Below are 23,936 nucleotides of genomic sequence, written 5' to 3'. Positions count from 1 at the left end.
ATTCTCCCTCAGTGTACCCAAACAGGCGCCGGAGTGTGGCGACTAGGGGATTTTCACAGTAACTTCATTGTAGTGTTAATGTAAGCCTACTTGTGACACTAATAAACAAACTTTAAAAACTTTAACAAAAACATTACATATTAAATTTCATGTGCTATTATTTTGTTCACTTATGCATTTTGTCCAACTTTGTATTTCCTGAACTACCTCCTCAGAATCAGCTGGCCTTTCTAGTTTTGTAACATCCTGATACTTAATCAATTTGCATTGAGTTCCTGAGCCCAAGTCCTTGATGCAAATTGAAAACAGTAGTAATGTGTATGGTCAGTATTGCTCAGTGCTGCACCACTTGGTGCTTTGAAAGAAGGAGCTAACAGGAAAGGTGAGAACATTTTTATTTTAATTTATTAAGCTAATTATTCCTTCCAGCTGTCTTACATGATAGTATTTACAGCATGGCAATAGGCCATTCAACCCAACAGGTTCAGGCCAGGTTTATGCTTCACATAAGACTCCTCCCACCATTCTTCATCTAACCCCATTAACATTGCCTTCTATTTCATTCTCCTTCATATGATTAACTAGCTTTCCCTTTAATGAGCTTGTGTCTTCGCCTCAACTACTCTTTGTGGTTGCAAATTCCACATTTTAGTTACTCTCTGAATTGAGAGGTTTCTTCTGAATTTCCTGTTCTTTTGACTTGTAGGTATGGAGAGGATGTGAGCAGGAGGATTGGGTCCCGCACACTTATCAGGATCTGGAAGGTCTGCCATGTATTGTCATCTTAACTGGTAAAGACCCACTTGGGGAATCATTTCCAAGGTAAGACTAATTTTAGAAAAAGCAAAGGTTTTATCATATCCTAAACTTTAATGTTTGTCTACTACCTGCAATGTTTTAGAATATTTTATTCTGTGTTCTGGTATCGTTACATAGAAAATAAAGGATACCTTGCAATAAATTCCAGTAGGCAGATTTTTAATAACAAGGGTTATGGAGGGACAGACAGGGAAGTGGGATTGAGAACATAACCAGACCAGCTATGATCTTATTGAATGGTAGAGCAGACTCAATGAGCCAAATGGCCAATTCCTGCTCCTAAGTACTATGTTCCTAAATTGTAAAACAACAATCTAGGGTGGCATGGTGGCACAGTGGTTAACGCTGCTGCTTCACAGCGCCAGGGACCTGGGTTTAATTCCCGGCTTGGGTCACTGTCTGTGCAGAGTCTGCATGTCCTCCCCCTGTCTGCGTGGGTTTCCTCCGGGTTATCAGGTTTCCTCCCACAGTCTGAAAGACATACTGGTTAGATGCATTGGCCATGGTAAATTTTCCCTCAGTGTACCCGAACAGGCGCCAGAGTGTGGCAACTAGGGCATTTTCACAGAAATTTCATTGCAGTGTTAATGTAAGCCTACTTGTGACACTAATATATAAACTTTAAACTTCATGAGCTCTACATTAGGATAATCTGAACATACTTGTGACATTAATAAAATAAAAATAACTTGGTTGAGGAATTCTGAATTCTAGCCTCATAATTTATCTTTGTGATCCAAACTCTAAATATGAATTGCCATTTTCAGTTCAATATACAATATTGGGTTAACGCTTTCACAGACTACCTTCATTCTCTTTAATGGAAGATTGACAGAAACATTGGACTAATGTTTTTCTTCCCCAATTTATTCTCTCTTAATACCTCTTCCTCTTTTGAAGGTTGTTCGGATTTAAATCTTCTGGTGCTTACAGCATTCAGATACTTTACACAGTTTACCAGTCACTGCAGTGACTGTCAGCAGACTATTTTACTGTGGAGGACATTGTAGCTAAGCCAGAACCTATTTTTTCACATTCGCACACAAACGCACGTGCACTGATATCATGTATTGTGGATCTGATTTGCTGACGTAGAACAATACAGAACATATAAGATTTATTTTTGTTTTGTTTGATATTTTTTATTAAGGTCCATGAAGTACTGTGACCTTAGGTTAATTGACTCCAGCTACCTCACACGGACAACCCTTGAGCAAGAGATAGGCCTGGCTTGTGGCTATGTTTCTAAGAGTGCTGTCAGAGAAACCATGGCAGTTCTGCAGCAAACGGAAAAGGAGCAAGAAAAAGTTCTTATCAGTGAGAATGAATCAGATGAATTACAGATTGATCTAGAGAGGCCACAGAGTAACAGCAGTGCAGTCACTGGAACCTCAGGTTAGTATGTTTAGTAATTAGTATGCATGTGGATTCTTCCAGTTTGGGCAAGTAGTTAGGATTGTGTTCCCATGGATTTTCAGGGTCCATGGTATGAATTTGACCAACCTCTTGCTGATGGGTTGGAAGGCAGGAGGGGGTGATAAAATGGCTACAGAAGGAGTCGGGAGGGAAATCCAACGTCTTCCTGCTGCTATAGGAAGCAGAAGCGGGAATGTCAATAGTTCAGCTACCCAGAGACCAGCATTAAATGGCCAATTATTCTGTCGCTCCCCCACCGTGTGGGGAACCTGCCAGGGGGAGGGGTGTGGATGGGCAGGGAGAACCCTCCCTGTCCTTACTGCTGATTCCCCTTGCACCCATCTCCCCATGACTCCAACCCGGAAACCGCCGCACCCCCACCAGCCTCTGATTGGGCCGGCAGATCTCACGAGGTGCGACTTCCACCCCCAGGATCCTGATTCCAGCAGAAGACCCACTGCTGACTTCACCACTACCTGATTGACTTGTGGTTTGACAGACCTCCCTGAAAAGTGTCAGTGCGGGTCTCTTGTTGATTCTTCAGCCGACAAAAGAAGGTAAAGAAAGAAGAAAGTAAAAAAGGCAAATCGTATGTTGACCTTTATAGTGAGAGGATTTGAGTATAGGAATCGGGATGTTTTGCTGCAATTGTATAGGGTGTTGGTGAGGCCATACCTGGAGCATTGTGTGCAGTTTTGGTGTTCTTATCTGAGGAAGGATGTCCTTGCTATAGAAGAAGTACAGCAAAGGTTTACCAGACTGATTCCTGGGATTGCAGGTCTGTTATATGAAGAGAGACTATGTCGGTTAGGATTATATTCACTGGAGTTTAGAAGAGTGAGAGAGAATCTCATAGAAACTTATAAAATTCTGACAGGATTAGATAGGGTAGATTCAGAAGGAATGTTCCTGATGGTGGGGGAGTCCAGAACTAGTTTGAGAATAAGGAAGGGTAAACCTTTTAGGAGTGAGGCGAGGAGAAATTTCTTCTCCCAGAGGGTGGTGAATCTGTGGAATTCACTACCACAGAAAGTTGTTGAGGCCAGAACATTATGTGATTTCAAGAAGAAATTAGTTATAGCTTTTGGCGTTAAAGGGATATGGGGGGAAGGCAGGATCAGGATATTGAATTTGATGATCAGCCATGATTAAAATGAATGGTGGAGCAGACTTGAAGGGCCGAGTGACCTACTCCTGCGTTTAGTTTCTATGTTTCTATAAGTGAGACCCCCTGATACTTTGAAAGGATTCCACCCATTGTGGCTTTGTGTTTAATCCAGTCCTACATTTTAATCTATTTTGTGTTCATGAAGTTTTTTAACATTTAGTTCTCTTGGTTGAATGTTCTTACCAGTCATCTTGTTCCCCTGTGAATCTTTAATTTGAAATATCTGGGAAAGAAACACAGGACTCAGGAGATACTTGAAGCTATTGTAGTGGTTGTTGAGGAATGCTCAAAAGAGGTGGTTAAGAGGGATGGAAAACTGGAAATGATCCAATGACAGTGATGAAAAATATGGAAAAGAGACTAAAATCAAGATGGTAAAGTTATATGACCAGAGAAGCAAAGGCTAAGAACAGGACAGGAATAGAAGACGGAAGATGCAAGATACAGTAGCAATAAAACGAAAGAGAGTGAGAATATGCAAAACTTATAGTAGTGAGGAAGAGTTAAAAAAAGGAAGGAAAACTCCAAGGCATCATAAAGAACAAGAATATGTTGAGGATAACAGAGGAAGATTGAAGCTAAAGGAGAAGGAATCTGAGGTTATTTAACATGCAAGCTGTTTACTTCTAAGTTTGCCTAGTAAAATAAATGTTTGCTTCTTGATGATTTGACAAACAGAACTTTCCAATATATCATAAGGAGACAAAAAAGGAATACTGGGAAGCTTGGATTGAAGGAATCTTCATCCATCACTTTTTCCTCTCCCCTATCCCCTTCATCCTCAACTCCAGCTCGCAAAGATCTCTTGGATATCTTTGTCACTGAGGTCTCAGTCATTTATTCAGCTGGCCTCTGGTTTCCTTGCCCACCAAGCTAAACATTCCTTGATGCTTCCCCCGCAAAAAACCTGAACCTACAAATCTCTGTCCACCTAATTTCTCTCCCCCCTCTCCTCATAACTTCTCCAAACTCACCTTGCCTATAAGGCAGGAACCCCCCTCCTGCTCCTTTGTTTCCATTTCCATCAACTTGCTGATTGCCCAACTTCTTTACATCATCTCCATGCCAGGTGACATTCTAAATGGTTTCCCCTTCGCGGAAATTGTCCCTGTCTCTTTCACATCACCACCTCCTGAAGTTAGCAATTCTGTACCCTCTGACCTTGAGAACTACCATTATATCACTAATTCCCTTTTCCTCTCCAATGTCCTTTGAAATGTTGGTGTCTTCCAAACCTGTGTTCACCTTTCCCATGGTTTCCTGATTGAAAATGTCTAATCAAGGTTCTGCCTGCTCCTGCCACAGCACCAAAATAGCCTGAGCCAAAATCACAAGTGACTGACTATGATGTGTGATCCTTTCTTGTACTTCTCAATCTCTGCAGCCTTTGACATGATTAAATTTTTCTGTCCTTCGACAACTCAGCTCAGTGAGGTTCAACCTCACGTTAGTTCCACTCTTATCTATCTAATTATAGCCAGAACATCTCCAGCAATGGCTTACTTTCCTTCCTGCAAGCTGTACCTCCAGCTCCTTCCTCTTCTTCACTGTTGCTGCTTAGCGACATTATCTGGAGACATGGGGATAACTTCCATATGTATCTCGATAATATCCTGTTCTACTCTCCACTATCTGCCCCAATTCCTCCTCAACTTTTACATTGTCAGACCAAATATCCAAAAAGCAATCCTGGTTAAACTACAAATTCCTCCAGTTAAATATTGAGAGGACTAAATCTATTGTCTTTGTCCTTCATCACGGACTCGGCATCCTTGTCACCATCTTCTCCTCAGCTGCTGTTTGCAGCTAAACCAAAATGTTCACAACTTCACCATCCAATTTGATTGTGACTCAAGCTACTGACCCCATATGTTCTCCACCACAAAGACCATCCACTTTCATCTCCCGTAACATTGCCAGCCTTTGTCCCTACCATCGTGGATGTGGCACTGGAAGCCTCAGTCGTGCTTTGCGATCTCCAAACTCAACTATTCCGACTTCTTCACCCTCATCAAGTGCAGCTCACATCATCTCTGCTCTTGCTGAATTACTTTGGCTCCCAACCACCAAAGATCACAGCTTTAAATTTCTCATCCTTGTGTTCAAACCATTGCACTCATCCAAACTCTCTGATTGCTGCCATGCATTCCGGTACAATGTGCTCGTTAAACCTCTCCAAATCCCACTCCACCTTGAAGACCCCTCCTTAAAACATACCTCCTAGCAAATGTTTGAGTCACTGCCACTGAAATCTTCTCATTTGGTCAAGCATCCATTTTTTAAATTGCAGACTACATTATATAAACACAAGTCTTCTTATAAAACGAGATTAAGATGAAGAGTTAATTGGGAAATGTGACTGAGAAAACTAGGCAGGTATGGAGAAATACAATGTGAACTTGCAAAAGAGCCCCAACTGCCCAAAGAATACCAAATATTCGGTTATATTCACACAAAACTTGAAGCAGCAGTTGCAGAAATGTCTTTAACATTAAATTTGGTTTGCCTTCAAATAGGTTCCATAGCAGAGAATGGAGTGAGCTCCTCCAGTGCTCTGGATGCATCACAGAAGCCTGTTTCATCCCTTAGCTTTCAGAATATTGTAAACAATTCGAGTGATGAAGGCACTTCAGCACGCACTTCAACCAGTGCAGGTGGTGAGGGCTGCAAACAGGAATGTGACTCGGGAGGGAAGGAAACTGCAAGCAGCACAGTCTCAAAATCATCCTCATCCTCTGGGAATTCTCGCCAATCTATGCGACTCAATAAAGACTTCAGGACTCCACACCTCATTTTTCCAAGAACGGTAATTTTATCAAAACCAGTGTATCGTCTTCTTGGCTTTGCCAAAAATGAACATTTATGCTCCGCCAATTTGTTGCCCCATGCTGATATGGCTTGGACAAGCTCACTGAGACCACTCTTTCACAAGGACTTAAGCAGTGAAGAACAGTCACTCTATTACAGACAATGGACAATTCCAAGGCAGCACCATGCAGACTTCAGCAATAAAAGTGAAGGAAGTTCTGGAAATTTCCATCAGCGGCGGTTGTTATTGACAGGACCACCACAGGTAATTCTTAGTGTTTTAATTGCTCGTTAACAAAGTTAAAATAAGTTATCTGAATAATATTATCTGTAGGGTAGTGACATATGACAACTCCACAAGTAAGGTCAAGCATAAATACCTCTACTAATGAGAAATGTTATGATATTGATATGCTGTGTGATTGCCCCACTTTAAATTGCAGCACTCAGCTGAAAAATAGTAGTAAATAATATCACTACATAAAGCCATCTGAAGAAACAGATGTCTGGCCTTCTGTTTTGTTGATACAGTTCACAGATGGCTTCGTTATGAATGCTTGGCTGAGCTCCAAAACTCACTAATTATGGATTAATTCAGCAGAGGAAGTGGAGCGTTGCTTTAATTAGTATTTTTGAGGTTAGAATAAATTATTCTTTCTTTGAACTGTTTCCTTAAATGCATGTTTGTTGGACAAAATTAAGAGGTATGAAGTGAGATAAACCATTGATACTGAAACTATAATGTTTGATTGACACTTTTATAGGGTGTAAGAGCAGTAGCTTTTTTCAAAACGGATTTCTGAGTAAGTGTTATTTCAAACACATTTGAAGATCTACCAATGGCTCATTGGTTTTATAGTGCACACTGGGTGAGTGGGCATTTAGATGGCATGGGGAATAGATGGGGTGTGAGGCGTGAGGACTAGAGGGCCATAACAGCCCTCTGTGGGAAAAGGTCCCAGAGAACTGAGGCAAGCCTTCTAAACAGCCCAACTTGAAAGTGGCCTGCTTCTGTGGTAACCCCCAGCCTGCCTCCAGAGGCAGTGGGCCCAGTTCCATCTCACCCCGCTTTCCCAAAATGAAAATATAGTTGGTAATGGTATTACATCTTTTAACAGAAAGATAAACATTTAAAGCAGAGAAAAATGTAGGACCAGAGGGAGAGAGCATGGATGTAGATTAAATTTGGCAGCTCTTAACAGTAGCTGGCATAGGTAGGTATGATGAATGAATGGCTTTCTCCTATGCTGTAAACTTGTTTGTTCCCATGCACAGGATAATTTTTTGGTTGTTATATACCTTGCCAAAGTGAGTTCTCTGCAGCCAATGCATATTACAGAAGTATGGATCCATTTCAATTGGTCCTTGTATAGTATGTAGACAACAACTGAATTGTAGAAGTCTTAAAAGACAATAGTACAGGTATAATTTCTGTATCAAATCATAAAAGCACTTCATTTTTATTAACGAAACCCAGTTGTTTTATTTCCTTTTTTCTGTCAACAGGATTTGGACATTCTTCATTTTGGTTTTTATTTATTCTTTCACGGGGTGTGGGTGTCACTGGCTAGGCCAACATTTATTGACCATCACTAATTGTCTTTGAGAAGATGGTGGTGAGCTGCCTTCCTGAACCACTGCAGTCCATATAGTGCAGATATATCCACAGTGCTGTTAGGCAGAGATTTCTAGGATCTTGACCCAGTGACAGTGAAGGAATGGTGATATAGTTCCAAATTAGGATGGTGTGGTGCTTGGAGGCGAACCTGCAGTTGGTGGTATTCCCAAGCATCTCCTGCACTTGTCCTTCGAGGTGGGGAGATTGGGGTTTTGGAAGATGCTGTTGAAGGAGCCTTGGTGAGTTGCTGCAGTGCATCTTGTAGATGGTACACAGTGCTCCACAGTGTGATGGTAATGTGGGGAGCGAATGTTGAAAGTGGTGGATGAAATATCAACCAAGTGGGCTGCTTTGTCCTAGATGGTAATAAGCTTTTTGTCTGTTGTTGGATGTGCACTCATCCAGGCAAGTGCAGAGCGTTCCATCACATTCCTGACTTGTGCCTCATAGATGGTGGATAGGCTTTGGGGAGGCAGGAGTTGAGTTACTTGCTGCAGAATTCCCAGACTCTGATCTGCGTTTGTAGCACAGTATCTATATGACTAGTCTAATTCAGTTTACCCCCAGGATGTTGACAGTGGGGAATTCAGTGACGGTAATACAATTGAATATCAAGGGAAGATGGTTGGATTCTCTCTCGTTGGAGGTGGCTATTGCCTGGTACTTGTGTGTTGTGAATGTTACTTGCCACTTATCAGCCCAAACCTGAATGTTGCCTAATTCTTGCTGCATATGGACATGGACTGATTCAGTATCTGAGGTTGCCAATGGTGCAATTATCAGCAACATCCCCAATTCAGTTTATTGAATGTAATGTCAACCTGAAAATCAGGGACAATTTATATTTTTATGATGTGATGTTGCCGGCGTTGGACTGGGGTAGGCACAGTAAGTAGTCTCACAACATCAGGTTACAACTCAACTCACCTGATGAAGGAGCGGCGCTCTGAAAGCTCGTGCTATCAAATAAACCTATTAGACTTTAACCTGGTGTTGTGAGACTACTTACTAAATATTTTTATGCAAAGCACTATGAATTTTCACTAAGGGGAAGACAAGAGTTGATTGATTTGATTTACTATTATTGTCACGTATTAGTATACAGTGAAAAGTATTGTTTCTTGCATGCCATACAGACGAAGCATACCATACATAGAGAAGGAAAGGAGAGAGTGCAGAATGTAGTGTTACAGTCATAGCTAGGGTGTAGAGAAAGATCAACTTAATAGGAGATAAATCCATTCAAAAATCTGATGGCAGCAGGGAAGAGTTGGTTGGTATGTGTCCTCAGACCTTTGTATCTTTTTCCCGAAGGAGGAAGAGAGTATGTCTGGGGTGTGTGGGTTCCTTGATTATGCTGGCTGCTTTTCCGAGGCAGTGGGAAGTATAGACAGGGTCAATGGATGGGAGGCTGGTTTGCGGTTTGGACTGGACTACGTTTACAACCCGTTGTAGTTTTTTGCAGTCTTGTACAGAGCAGGAGACATACCAAGCTGATACAATCAGAAAGAATGCTTTCTATGGTGCATCTGTAAAAGTTGATGAGAGTCGTAGCAGACATGCCAAATTTCCTTATTGTCCTGAGAAAGTAGAGGCGTTGGTGGACTTTCTTAACTACAATGTCAGCATGGAGGGACCAGGACAGGTTGTTGGTGATCTGGACACCTAGAAACATGAAGCTCTCAACCATTTCCATTTCGCCCCGTTGATGTCGACAGGGGCATGTCCTCTACTACGCTTGCTGAACTCGAAGACTATCTCCTTCATTTTGCTGACATTGAGGGAGAGATTATTGTCATCACACAAGTTCACCAGATTCTCTATCTCTTCCCTGTACTATGTCTCATCATTGTTTGAAATCCGACTCGCTACGGTGTTGTCGTCAGCAAACTTGAAAATCGAGTTGGAGGGGAATTTGGCCATAGAGTCATAGGTGTATAAGGAGTATAGTAGGGGGCTGAGGTCACAGCTTTGTGGGGCACCAGTGTTGAGGATGATTGTGGAGGAGGTGCTGTTGCCTATCCATACTGATTGTGGACTGTGGGTTATTAAGTCTAGGATCCAGTCGCAGAAGGAGGAGCCGAGCCACAGCCCAAAGAGTTTGGAGATGAGTTTTGTAGGAATAATGATTTTGATCAATAAATAGCAGTCTGACATAGGTGTCTTTGTTATCTAGGTGTTCCAGGATTCAGTGTAGGACCAAGGAGATGCTGTAGACCTGTTGCGGCAGTAGAGGGAACTGTATTGGATCCAGGCAATCTGGGACACCGGAATTGATTCGTGCCATGACTAACCTTTCGAAGCACTTCATAATGATGGATGTCAGAGCCACCATATGATGCCTGACCTTTCTTTGGTACCGGGATGATGGTCGTCTTCTTGAAGCAGATATGGACCTCAGATTGGTGTAAAGGGAGGTTAAAGATGTCTGAGAATACCCCTGCCAGCTGATCCGCACAGGATCTGATTGCTTGTTCGGGACCCCATCAGGCCAGTCGCTTTCCGTGGGTTGACTTTCGAGAAGGCTGCTCTGATGTCTGCAATGGTGACCTTGGATAGAGGTTCATCCGAGGCTTCCGGGGTGGAGGGCATGGTCTCATTGACCTCTTGCCCAAAACGGGCATAGAATGTGTTGAGCTCATCGGGGAGGGATGCATTGGTGTCAGCACCAATACATCCCTCTCCGCTGAGCTCAACGCATTCTATGCCCGTTTTACATGTCTTCATCTTGTAGCCTGTTATGTATTGCAGACCTTGCGGAGTCGGTGGGACTCCATGTGGCTAGCCTGGGATTCTAGCTTGGTCCGGTACTGGCTTTTGGCATCTTTGATGGATCTTCTTACATCATACCTGGCTTTCTTGTATGGGTCAGGGTTGCCTGACCTGAACGCCTCAGACCTGGACTTCAGCAAGCAGTGGATATCCCTGTTCATCCATGGTTTCTGGCTGGGAAACACAAGGAATTGCTTCTTTGGCACAGAGTCTTCTACACACTTACAAATGAAGTCAGTTACTGTAGTGGCATAGTTGTTGAGGTTGGTTGCTGAGTTTGTAAATATTGATTCGAAGCAGTCCCATTGGAGACCATCCAATTCCTCAAACCAGCATTGCACGACTTTAATAGATTCTCCCGTTTCAGTTTTTGCTTGTAAGCCGGAAGCAGGAGCACAACCTTGTGGTCTGATTTGCTAAAGTGTGGGTGGGCAATAGAGTGGTAGGCATGTTTGATATTTGTGTAAGTGGTCTAGAATGTTTGGGCTTCTGGTAGAACAGGAGACATGTCGGTGGTACCTTGAGCTTGGCCTGATTGACGTCCCCGGCCACGATGGATGTTTCGTTTCAAGACTACTTGTCCAGCGAGGTCTTTGCGTCACGTGGGGTGGGATGTAAGCTGCTGCCAGGATAACAGAGAGTGAACCCTTGTGGAAGGTAGTAGGGGCAGCATTTTAACATCAGGTATTCTAGGTCCAGGGAGCAGAAACTCACCAGTGTTGACACGTCTAGGCATCAAGAGGTGTTGATTAAAAAGCAAACCGCACATGCCCTAGCCTTGCCTGAGGCCGCCAGTCTGGCTTTAAGTTCATCTTGTTTTCCAGAGATTGGACATTTGCCAGGCGTCCAATGAGGCTCTTTGCAATGAGGCTTGAACAAGGCAAGGGTGAGCTTCAGGGTCCTGGAGTTGAGCATCTGTGAAAGAGCCCATTCATCCACAGGTGCAAGGTTTTTGTTGAAGGCTAGGTCTCTACTGCAGGACAGACTTGAGTTTGTGGAAGTGAAATGGGTCTCATCCACACAGTGTTCTTGGAGCCTTAGGTGGAGGAGGAATGGTACTGAAGAAGGATGGAACTGGCCTAGTTGAGCAGAGGCTAGAAGTCCAACATGGGCATGACCTGAAGCAGGACCAGGTACTGGGGATGGTCACCAGGGGCCAGTATGACACAGATTCATGGCTTGTCTCATCGCAACCACCTGTCCGAAAGGCAAAGGATGTGTAGGGACGCAAATACCAACCTGCATGCTCTACTGCAGGATGGCCAGTGGCTCCTTGTACTGGGAAGGAAACCAATGACTCTACAAATCACTACAGCATTGAACCTCTACTCCAGGGGCCCTATGGTGGAGCTGGTAAAATCCTGGCCCACGTTGTTGGTGAATCATGGAAGTTTATATGTTATTTACTGACTGTTTGTATTCTGTTATTTCCAATGAGAAATATAAGTTAATAACATTACACTTGCTTAGTATCATCCATACCCTGGTTATTTTATTGATAAAGACAGTTTTGAGTCTGTAACATACCCACTTCCATTCTGTTTGGCAGCAACTCGTCTTCCTCAATATTTATAAATTTGTTTACAAAAATAAAACATACAACTTAAACTGAAAGTTCAATTTTTTCAAATGCTGCCATTGCCTTTATTTTGCCAGCTTCAGAAATTCCTCAGCATTGGAAATTTCAATACCGTTTATTCTTCAGATTTGTTGGTGGTTTTGGAAAGATTTAATTAGAATTTTATTTTACAGGTTGGGAAGACAGGTGCATACTTACAGTTCCTTCGTATTCTTTTTCGTATGTTAATAAGACTTCTAGAGGTTGATGTATACAATGAAGAGGAAATTAATGAGGGTAGGTGCTGTTGATATTTTGGTAAGTATAAGGTTTATGTAGTGTTACATTTTCTTTAGCTCTTGCATGCCCTTTAGACCTATCTGTGATTATTCTTCATACTTAAGGAATACCCTGATATATCTATATAATGTAGCTGCCTTTACATGATGGAACATATTTATCAAGCATGCTTCCAACCCCCTAATGCTTAGTGTGAAACACAGCAGTGTCACATAAAGGTTTTAAAAACATTGCACCCAGTTAAGTTTGTGAGATTTGCTTCATTACAGAATTGAATCAGAATGACAATAAAAATGTTCTTTATTGACTCTTTTAGTAAGCTTCCAAACCTTACTGTTATGTACCACCTGCTCTCAGATGATAAGATGTAAAACCATTCTAGATAGTTGAAAGGATGTAGAGACTAGAAAGCAGGATAGCCAGTAGTTATTCGTTTGTGTAGCTGAGCACCGTTCGTGCTCCCGAGATTGACATATTGTATTCCTTCACTCTACACACATTATGAAACGCACAATTTGGTAATATGGTGGAACAATGGTTAGCATTGCTGCTTCACAGCGCCAGGGACCCGGGTTCGATTCCCGGCTTGGGTCACTGTCCGTGCAGAGTCTGCACGTTCTCCCCGTGTCTGCTTGGGTTTCCCCCGGGTGCTCCAGTTTCCTCCCACAGTCTGATAGATGTGCTGGTTAGGTGCATTGGCCATGCTAAATTCTCCCTCAATGTACCCGAACAGGCGCCGGAGTGTGGCGACCAGGGGATTTTCTCAGTAACTTCTTTGCGATGTTAATGTAAGCCTACTCGTGACAAATAAGCTTTAACCTTTAGTAAGTAATAAAAGTTTTGTGAACTAAACTTTGAACATTTTGTTTCAGAGATGAAAGAGGCAAATGAGCACGTGCAGGGAATCAATGCACAGTGGCCTGACATTGAACTCTTCAGCAAAATGATCTTTGACCTCACAGTGCACGATCCAAAGTATCGCCACATAAGTTCTGTGTACTCAGACAAGCTGCCAAAGGTTAAGCTAGGTCAGCAGAGCTTATTTTTACATGATACTGCAACTGCTGGAAATAACGTGTTTATTGTGGCAACATAGAAATAAAAATTAATTTGTATCTTCTTGAATTAAGATTCTTCACAGGTGCAATTCATAGAACCATGAACTAGTACAACACAGGAGAACATTTGGCCCAATGGATCTGTGCTAGTTCTTTCGAAGCACCATCCAATTAGTTAAGGTCGCTGCTTTTTTCCCATACTCCTGCGATTTCTTTCTCCATCAAGTATTTATCCAACTCCTTTCTGAAGGCCGCAATTAAATCTGTATCCACTACCCTATCAGGCAGTGCATCCCAAATCCTAATTGGTTGGTGTGTAATGTCACATCACCTCTGGTCTGGCTCTTTGACCAATCATCATAAATCTGTGCCCTCTCATTATAAACCATTGAGCAATAGGAAGCATCTTCTCTTTATTTACTCCAGCTAAACCATTCATGATCTATCATATCTCCTCTTAGTCTTCGATGGGGATTTTCACAGTAACTTGATTGCAATGTTAATGTAAGCCTACATGTGATACTAATAAATAAACTACACCAAACTAAGATGCTCTAACAAGAACAACTCGACTTTTCCAATCTATCCATGTGATTGTGTTCCCTCATCTGTGGAAACAGTCTCTAAATTTCTTCTGCATTATCTCCCATGCCTTCATGTTCTCCCTGGATGGTGCCCAGAATTGCAACAGTACTCCAGCTAGAGCGAAACTAGTGCTCCGTACAGGTTTAGCATAATTTAATGGCTTGGTTAAATGGGAATGATTCAGGTATAGAAGCCTGTTAATGATATGCTAATGCATGGAAGAGATGTTTCTGACATTGAACATTGGGAAATGTGTGACATTACTGGTGGGGGAGGGGAACAATGCTTGTTTATTGGCATGAAACACAATTTGGTCATCTCGTGAGATTTTCTGCTCCAGTCGCCGAACCTGCCCAATGAAAGCGGGAGCAGAAAATCCCAACCTTCAACTCATGCAAAAATCAATGTATCACCAGCTTCTTTGAAATGGTGCACAGAGGAATGTTACATCAGTTGTGCCTCACGGTTCATCTACTTTGAAGTTCAGTTTAGTAAAAGTGGCGATGCTATATTCGTTCATCAGGATATTTAAATATCTGCAATTTCCTTGCTGTCACATGTAAGATTTTTTTGTGAATTATTTTTAGTTTTTGTATGTTGTAGCTGATAATGAGAAGTTCTGCATTTTCCAGAAAGTGCGGAAGAACGCAGTCCAAATGAAGGATCGGCAAAACGAGAGACAGTCTCTATTATGTTAACTAAGTATGCTGCATACAACACATTCCATCATTGTGAGCACTGCCATCATTACATCGACTTCAATCCTGCCACACAGGTCAGAACTGGATATGGGTATTTTAGTTTCTTTAAACCTGGTGGGCCAGTTTTCTGCATGCTTAATGAATGTTTCGTTTACCCATTGTATCATAATGTTACTTGCCTCATTTAATTTAATAAAATATGTATATTTTCTTCCCTCTTTTAAGTTAGTGAACATACAGAGCAGTCCTTATTCTCCATCATTCGGCTTGACCAACTGTTCATACAACTTTACTAATGTCACTGCGTAAACCACTCATTGGAATCTCGTAAGAGTCACACAGGTTACATCACCATTCATTCCTCTTTATGAATGAACTCATTTGCCTCCATTCAGTAACTTCCTTATCATAAATCTGGCCTATAACTTGTGTGATTTTAAAAAGCATTTGCTTAGTGTAACGTGCGATTTAAGCACATGGACAATACAAAGGATAAAAAAAAGTTCCTTTTTACCACCGGCATCAAAGCTATATAAACTCTCAAGGGAAAGCTTAACTTCAAGGAACAAATTATTTGCAAAGAATATTTTTTTGTTTATTCATTCATGGCGTGTGGTTGTTGGCTAGACTAGCAATTATTGCCCATTCCTAATTGCTATCGAGAAGGTGGTGGTGCACAGTTTTCCTGAACCACTGTGGTCCACATCTCTAGTGCTGTTAGGAAGTGAGCTCCATGCTTTTGGCCCAGCCACCGATACTCCAGATCTCTGCCCAATTCATAGCCTCAGCTCCTCAACACGGTGACTCACCAGTCTTGAACTTCTGCTCCAGCTCCTGGCTGCAGTCTTGCTGTCCTCTTCTCAAATTCAAGTCTTCTCAAATTCAGGAGTGCTGCCAATCAGTCTGACTAGGTCTCCATTTTCTCTTCTATAGCTCTTTAGGCACCCTCAGGGACTTTTCAAGACCTATTCATGGCCTTAGCTCCTGCCACACTACCACTCACAAGTTGTAGACTTGTCCTTGCTGCTGTTTCCCTTGTCTCATGGCATCTGACTCCACCCCTCAGCCAACAACACCAACCAAGTGGTTGACCATTTCCCTTGCTCAGTGCTCTCCCAAATGATCGCCACCTTCTGCAGAAGACCCTGTTACACAAGCATAAATAAGTGCAAGGTTATAAAGGAGTTATAAAATGTACTATGGATCCTGGATAATAACTCCATAGATTTGCCTTTCCAACAGATACAACACCACCACAATTCTGCATTGAGCAGCCACCACAGGTTGCCAAACAAAGAGGAAAATGCAGCTGCTCACACACCACACATCATCTTCTGTTGAATGAAATGCTTATCAGGCTATAATCACTCACAATGCAACAGCTGTTTTAGTGTCTTGGTCTCCCTATTGAATGTAGCTCTAGTTGGGTCGCTCGGTTAATCGGGACATCACACTGTGAAGTTGTGAGCCTACTTGTGCAATTGCCAGAAGGTGCTTTATTGACCACCAGAACTTTTGGTCTTCCCTTTTCTCACCAGCTATGAAGATCCTCCATAAGGTCATTCAAAGGTCCTTATGATTATGATTGACCAGTCTCACTTGGTTCTTCTTGTTTATTCCTGTCAAATTTGCTGGTACAATCCACTGTAAGGTTTACGCTAGTGTTAATTCAACATGTCCATTGAGCTATGATTTGCATCCACTTGCTCTCCAACTGCCCCTTTAGTTAATAATTTAATTCACTGCTCACTTTCTACCTGTACAACTCCAGCCTACTCTTTCCATTACCTTTACCTGCATTACTCACTTCTATCTTTTTAAAACTTTTTAATTCTAATGTTCCTTTTTCATCATTTTCTAAAATTAAGTCATAACTCATCACATATTATTTAGTGCAAATGACTGATGTGTTTATGTCAGAGTTCACTGCAATGGTATCTAGGGTTACCAATTTCATAACTCTATGTACAAACTTCATTGGTGAGATTGAATCCATGATTTAATTATGTTTCAGGTGTCTGATTCCACGCTACATGCATTTACATTTTCTTCCTCCATGTTGGGAGAGGAAGTGCAACTTCATTTTATTATCCCCAAGTCAAAGGAGCAGCATTTTGTCTTCAGCCAGCAGGGGAAACATCTGGAAAGTATGCGTCTGCCTCTTGTCACAGATAAGGTTAGCAACCTTAGGAGCACCTTAAAAACTTTACTTTGAGCTGAAGTTATTTTGATAACAGATTGAAAACATTACTGTTGTGAAGGAAAGGAAAGCACTTCCATCTAGATAGCGCCTTCCTTTACTTTGGAACGTCCCAAAGCGCTTTTCAGCCAATTGAGTAATGTTGAAGTATAGCCATTGCTTTAATACAGGGAACTGCTGCAGCCAATTTGAGCATGGTAAGGTCCCATAAACAGAAATGTGGTAATAGCCAGATGATCTATTATTGTGAAGTTTGAGAGATAAATATTGATCAGAAGTCTCTTTGAATAGTGCCAAGCTAGTTCTTATGTCCACTTAAGAGGATAGACTAAGACCTTGGTTTAATGACCCATGCAAAAAGATGACACCTTTGACAGTACAGCACTCTCTCAGTGCTGCACCAAAGTGTCAGCCTGGATTGTGTCCTGAAGTCTCTAGAGTAGAGTCTGACGCTACAACTTGCTGACCGAGAGGTGAGGATGCTCACAACTGAATTAGGACTGACATCTAAAGTTAAACAAAATAACAATTTGTACTTTGAGGGAGTCTGACCAAGATTTAGTAAAAATATCACATGAAAGTAAGATTAAGATGATGGGTGAGATTTTCCAGCCTCCCAGTTGCATGTTTCCTGGCGGTGGAAGGCAGCGTGCCGTTCACTCCTGATGGGATTCTCTGGTCCCGTCGCTGTCAGTGGGATTTCCCGTTGATGTTACCCCACGCCGCCAAGAAACCCACGGGTAGGGGTGCGCTGTTGGTGGCACTGGAGAATCGCGCTGTCATGAACAGCCGGAGAATTCCCGCCGATATCTTTTTGCATTAGTTTAATAATCTTTCATTATTTTAAATAAATAGACCAGATTCCTTTGTCACGTTTTCTTAAGCACATAAGAACATAAGAACTAGGAGCAGGAGTAGGCCATCTGGCCCCTCGAGCCTGCTCCGCCATTCAATAAGATCATGGCTGATCTTTTTGTGGACTCAGCTCCACTTACCCACCCGCTCACCATAACCCTTAATTCCTTTATTGTTCAAAAATGTATCTATCCTTGCCTTAAAAACATTCAATGAGGTAGCCTCAACTGCTTCACTGAGCAGGGAATTCCACAGATTCACAACCCTTTGGGTGAAGAAGTTCCTCCTCAAATCAGTCCTAAATCTGCTCCCCCATATTTTGAGGCCATGCCCCCTAGTTCTAGTTTCATCTGCAATAGAAACAACCTCCCTGCATCTATCTTATCTATTCCCTTCATAATCTTATATGTTTCTACAAGATCTCCCTTCATTCTTCTGAATTCCAATGAGTATAGTTCCAGTCTATTCAGTCTCTCCTCATAAGCCAACCCTCTCAACTCCAGAATCAACCTAGTAAATCTCCTCTGCACCCCCTCCAGTGCCAGTATATGCTTTCTCAAGTAAGGAGACCAAAACTGTACATAGTACTCCAGGTGAGGCCTCAACAGCACCTTATGCAGCTGCAAGGTAACCTCCTTGTTTTTAAACTCCATCCCTCTAGCAATGAAGGACAAAATTCCATTTGCCTTCTTAATTACCTGCTGCACCTGCAAACTAATCTTGTTCATGCACATTCTAAATGACCTACCCCGTATCCTGAGATCGTGACCCCGGTTCTAGATTCCCCGGGTGGGGGGAAACATCATCTCTGCATCCAGTCTGTCCAGCCCTGTCAGAATTTTATTTGTTTCAATGAAATCCACTCTTATTCTTCTAAACTTCAGTGAATACAGGTATACTCGACCCAATCTTTCTTCATTCAATTCTAAGAAGACCAGTTCAGTTTTGTGAAATTGAAGTCAGTATTTATATTGTAATACCATTCCTATCACTCTACTTTGAATTCTTTCTGATCCATCCATGTCCTTTTTAAGTTAAGGAGCATGAAAATTGAACAGTATTCTAAATTTAGCCTTATGCAGGATTAAACTTGCACTTTTGATTTTGGCTTGTAATCCCATTACTTGGATTTGTTGTCATGTTTTGACAATTACTGCACATTGATCCTTTTAGTGAGTGCTTCTTAAAAGTGAAGTTATTTGTTATGATTGAAGCATATACAGTTGTTCAAAATGCTGAAGACAAATAAATAATGGCTCATAAGGAGTTAAATTATTTAAACCTCAGGAGATATCTTACCAGACTGATTCCTAAGATGGTAGGATTGCCAAATGAAGAAAGATTGGGTTGACTAGACCTGTATTCACTGAAGTTTAGAAGAATAAGAATGGATTTCATTGAAACATATAAAATTCTGACAGGGCTGGACAGACTGGATGCAGAGATGATGTTCCCCCCTGCTTGGGGAGTCTAGAACCAGGGTCACAATCGCAGGATATAGGGTAGGCCATTTAGAATAGACAGGTTTCTAGACACTACAGGCATCAAGGGCTATAGGAGAAAGCGAGAGCATTGAGATAGAGCATCAGCCATGATCACATTGAATGACAGAGGGTCAATGGGTCAAATGGCCTACTCCTGCTCCTATTTTCTTTGTCTCTTATATTGTTTTTCCTAATGTATACTTTTTGGCACCTTGTTCAACCTGCAGTCAACTGCCCCAGGTTTGGTATAAAGTCACATTGTGGTGCATGGAGAATATGGACTGAAAGTTAAACCTTATCATTGAGCTTGAGAAAAAGATGAGCGGTTTAACTCCCAAAGAAAAGAGGTTACATTCAAGTAGGATATTAAAAAATCTCAAACCTGAACCTAAACCACCCAGCACCAGCTCATTCGCTTCTGGTTTTAACTGAAGTAAGATTGAGATTGGGCAACCAACCTGCTCGTAGGAGGCAGGTATTTAACCATTATAATATGGCAACATGCCTCAGTATGCACCTCCATTTTAGATTTAACTCTGGCCAACTGAATTGCTTGGACCCCGGAAAAACTGGCAGCCAAAGGGAGACGGGGACTGCTGGATCCAGCACGTAAGTGCTTTTATAGCACTGCTTGTGGGTCAGTTGGAGCAGGAGTATTCCCCCTGGCCAACCAAGCAAATCTGCTTCTCATTTCCCTCTCTCCCCTGCTGTTTTGGACTCCATGATGTGGAGATGCCGGCGTTGGACTGGGGTAAACACAGTAAGAAGTTTAACAACACCAGGTTAAAGTCCAACAGGTTTATTTGGTAGCAAAAGCTACCAAATAAACCTGTTGGACTTTAACCTGGTGTTGTTAAACTTCTTACTGTTTTGGACTCCGCCCCGGTGATTGGACCTCAACCACTAACCTAAGTGATCTGATCTCCATCAAAACCATAATGTACCCTGAAGCTGCCCGTCCTGATCTCTCCCTACTCTGTGCTCCCTGGCTGCAGCTTCCAATCCCCCTCCATTGCGGTTCCTCATTCTGGTCTCCACTGAACTGACCCCCACTACCATACACCATCCAGTCTCCCACGACACTGGCCGCTAGTCTCCCTGCCCTGGCCTCTGGTTCCTGTCCCTCTAGCCTTTCCCTCCTGTTTCCTCTTTGGCTGAAGCCTGGTGCAGAGACCTATCTCACCAGCAGCCAGTCAGCCTCTCCATTGCTGGCTGTGTCCTGGAAACGGAGACAAGAAATATGACCAGTTCCTTCCACTACATTTGGCAATAGCTGAGAGAACTCCATTCCTATGGATTCCCTGAACACTAAACAGCTTCCTCTCTGAATATTAGGGCCAAAGTAATTGGTGTGTCAGAAAAATATCAATGTTGTCTATAAATTGTCTTAATAAGTATGAACAACTTACCAATTTCAAATGCAGAATATTAGTAAGTTTATATTATGCATGGGCTCTTCTGTTATACTACTTACGTGACAGAATTACAATATTTAGCATTGTTTCCGATCATTTGTTTTGGCAGAATCCAAAATCAGTGAAGAGTCCTATCTTTACACCTACTACAGGACGACACGAGCATGGGCTTCTGAACCTGTACCATGCAATAGAGGGTGCAAACCACCTTCACATCCTTGTGGTTAAAGAGTTTGAAATGCCCCTCTATCGAAAATACTGGCCCAACCATATTATGTTGGTATTACCAGCCATGTTCAATGATGCAGGGGTGGGTAAGTAAACCCTGCGTTATGTTTTCTGCTTATGCTGGAGTGAGCAGTAGGTGTTACACAAGATTACTGAATGACAAACACTGCGTAACTTGGGAGTAATTTTGCACATGTTGGTTTCTATGCAATTTCATTTATACATTTCCCGCATTGAAGTTGGACTTTTAGCTATCAAAGTAGACAAATATTCCGTGAGTATATGTTTATGGGAGATTTTATTCACTCATGTAAATTTTCCATTAAAGCTAAGGGTTGAATTTTCCTCCCCCAAAGAATTTATGGTAAACCACCATTACCAAATGTGGTACGAGATATCTAAACATAAAATATTTATCATATTTCTGCATTCAGCATGTAAATCAAATAATTCTTTATTTGTTTATTCTCTATATACTTCAGGATGGTCCACTGCTAAATTTGAAAGGATGGTAAAGGTAATGCTCCTTTGAGAGCTTTTTGTTTGTAAAACCTACATGAATCTCCCCTATTAGCTATGAGGAGAGGTTGGATAAACTTGGTTTGTTCTCACTAGAAAGACGGAGGTTGAGGGGGGTGAGGTTGAGAGGTTTACAAGATTATGAGTCGAATGGACAGAGTGGATAGTCAGATGTTCTTTCCTAGGGTAGAAAAGTCAAATACGAGGGAACAAAGTTTTAAGGCGCATGGGGAAAAGTTTAGAGGAGATGCGCGAGGCAAGTTTTTTTACACAGAGGGTGGTGAATGTCTGGAACGCGTTGCCCGGGAACCTGGTGCGAGCAGGTACGATAGCGGCATTTAAGGGGCAACTAGACTAATACATGAATAGGATGGGAATGGAAGGATACGCACTCCATTAGTGCATATGGTTTAGTTTAGGCAGGCATCATGATCGGTGCAGGCTTGGAGGGCCAAAGGGCCTGTTCCTGTGCTGTACTTTTCTGTGTTCTTTGTTGTTCTATTGCCTCCATTCTTTTTTACCGACAGTGGCAATATCTCACTGCTGTTCCCATTAAAAGAAATTCAGTTGTGTTGTTTTTCGTGGTTGGTTTCAGTTTTGCAAGCAGCAGCATCTTTTGTTGTGATGTTGTGCCTGTCCCCATAGGTCATTTGTGTTTTTGTTATCTTTCTAACTGCAAAATCTCAGGAGCCTATACCGTTCAACTTGACCTTTTTTCAGAAAACATGGGGAAAAACTAAGTAATGGAAAACAAAAGTTCCCCAGAGATATGATGACAGGAAATAGTGAGCCTTCAGATTCGCCAGCCAAATGCAAGAAGTAGCACAGACACTCTTGTCTGATTGGCCATGGGGGGACATTTTATAAGATTTCAGAATCAAACCTGTATTGGAGCACAAGTTGAGGGAGGCTTAATCTCACTCCAAAGGCTGGATATTGGGGCAGGGCAGAGATTGGATCTGTTTTCAGGTCTCAAATCCTCCCTGGGTGGTTAGGAGGGGTTGGGGTGGAGTGGGGGAAAGCTGTCACTCATTGGAATTTTCACGACGTGCCCCTTAGTTGGTATGGAGACAGGTTCTGAATCCAATTAAGGATGACATGCAGGTGCTCAAAGCTCGAGGGCAAATCGAAAGCCTTCCAGCTTGAAAAGAGCAGTAGGCTGCAATGGGTGGTAAGTGAAAGAGAGAGAACACTTCAAAATGGAGGCATCCTGTCTCCAACTTTTAAAAATATTTAATTAAAAAATAGATTCAGCAGTAAGGCCATCACTATGGGGGCTACCCCCCCTCCAGGGTAACAGAGAGTGCTGGGGGGGTGGGAGGTGGCAGTGGCGGTGGGCCTGTGGATGTCTCTGCACCAAACTGGCCCCTGTTGCTGCTAGAACATGGAAGCCATCTTGAAAATTAGGCTCTTAATGGGCCCGTGGAGCTCATTTTCAACCCTACCCACCTTCGATCCAGCCACAAATCTAGCCCCAAAAAGTGTCTTATTCCGGCCTGGACTCAAAATGGTCCTTTTTGGGAGGCATTGATGCTGCAAAGCAGCAGCCTTCTTAAATTTTCTACAAATGGAAACGCTGTCCAATTTTTCCCATCTCCTATCTCCAATTCACCAGAGAAAATATTACTGTTTCAATGAAGATCAACATTAATCAAAGGGTGAAGATTTACTAAACTAACAGCAATCAGATCCTATGAATTTGGAATGAGAAAAGTGTACAGCTACATTTTTCCAAATTATGACTCATTTATTTTTCCATTTAATATCACACTTTGAACCAAGAGCAAAGTGAATCTTATTAAGTACCCTTTTCCTGCAATTTTCCAGAACATCAGGTTCATAAATGGAGTAATCCATTTTATAACCTTTTTGTCCTCTTCAGGTGCTGCCCATTTTCTAATCAAAGAACTTTCATACCACAACTTGGAATTGGAACGAAACCGTCAAGAAGAGATAGGGGTCAAGCGACAGTGCGTCTGGCCATTTATACTTGTCATAGATGATTCTTGTGTCCTTTGGAATGTTCATAATATAACAGAACCAAGCAGGTAAGAAAGGCAGATACAGCACTGCCTTAATTGTGCAGTAGATTTATTTTGCCAATTGTTTCTTTACTCTGAGGTTCATTCTGAAGTGACAAGTGTAGCATAGATTCTAGAATATGTGACATCCCATGCTGATATTCTCATTCCCTTGCTGGAATATGTTCCCTTAGTTGAACCAGTAATTTACACTGGCACAGTATTAGGTTAGAGCTCCCTAAACACTGGCAGAATTTGTTTTTGTTACAAAATCAGTACAGTAGCAGAAGTGTAAATCTGCATTAATTCACACTATACAGAATTTGAGATCTTTGAGTCAGTATCTCAATTATATATTTTTTTCAATTTGGTAAGGGTGGCACGGTGACACTGGTTAGCACTGCTGCCTCA

The 23,936-nt window shown here is 42.1% G+C and overlaps 1 protein-coding gene across 1 annotated transcript in view; it reads left to right on the top strand.

The window, feature by feature from the left end:
• The window catches only part of greb1l (GREB1 like retinoic acid receptor coactivator), a 139,176-nt gene that overhangs the window by 93,202 nt on the left and 22,038 nt on the right, over positions 1-23,936 (top strand). Inside the window, exons 21-29 of the mRNA XM_078216079.1 lie at positions 707-822; positions 1,970-2,214; positions 5,920-6,476; positions 12,354-12,456; positions 13,332-13,487; positions 14,735-14,877; positions 16,818-16,979; positions 20,867-21,071; positions 23,387-23,552. Coding sequence (XP_078072205.1) covers positions 707-822; positions 1,970-2,214; positions 5,920-6,476; positions 12,354-12,456; positions 13,332-13,487; positions 14,735-14,877; positions 16,818-16,979; positions 20,867-21,071; positions 23,387-23,552 — 1,853 coding nt within the window. The remainder of the gene's footprint in view (positions 1-706; positions 823-1,969; positions 2,215-5,919; positions 6,477-12,353; positions 12,457-13,331; positions 13,488-14,734; positions 14,878-16,817; positions 16,980-20,866; positions 21,072-23,386; positions 23,553-23,936) is intronic.

Source organism: Mustelus asterias, chromosome 7 (assembly GCF_964213995.1).
Source record: "Mustelus asterias chromosome 7, sMusAst1.hap1.1, whole genome shotgun sequence".
Taxonomy (NCBI): Eukaryota; Metazoa; Chordata; class Chondrichthyes; order Carcharhiniformes; family Triakidae; genus Mustelus; species Mustelus asterias.
The sequence above is the reverse complement of the archived record's forward strand: the minus strand, read 5'-3'. Positions and strand labels throughout refer to the sequence as shown.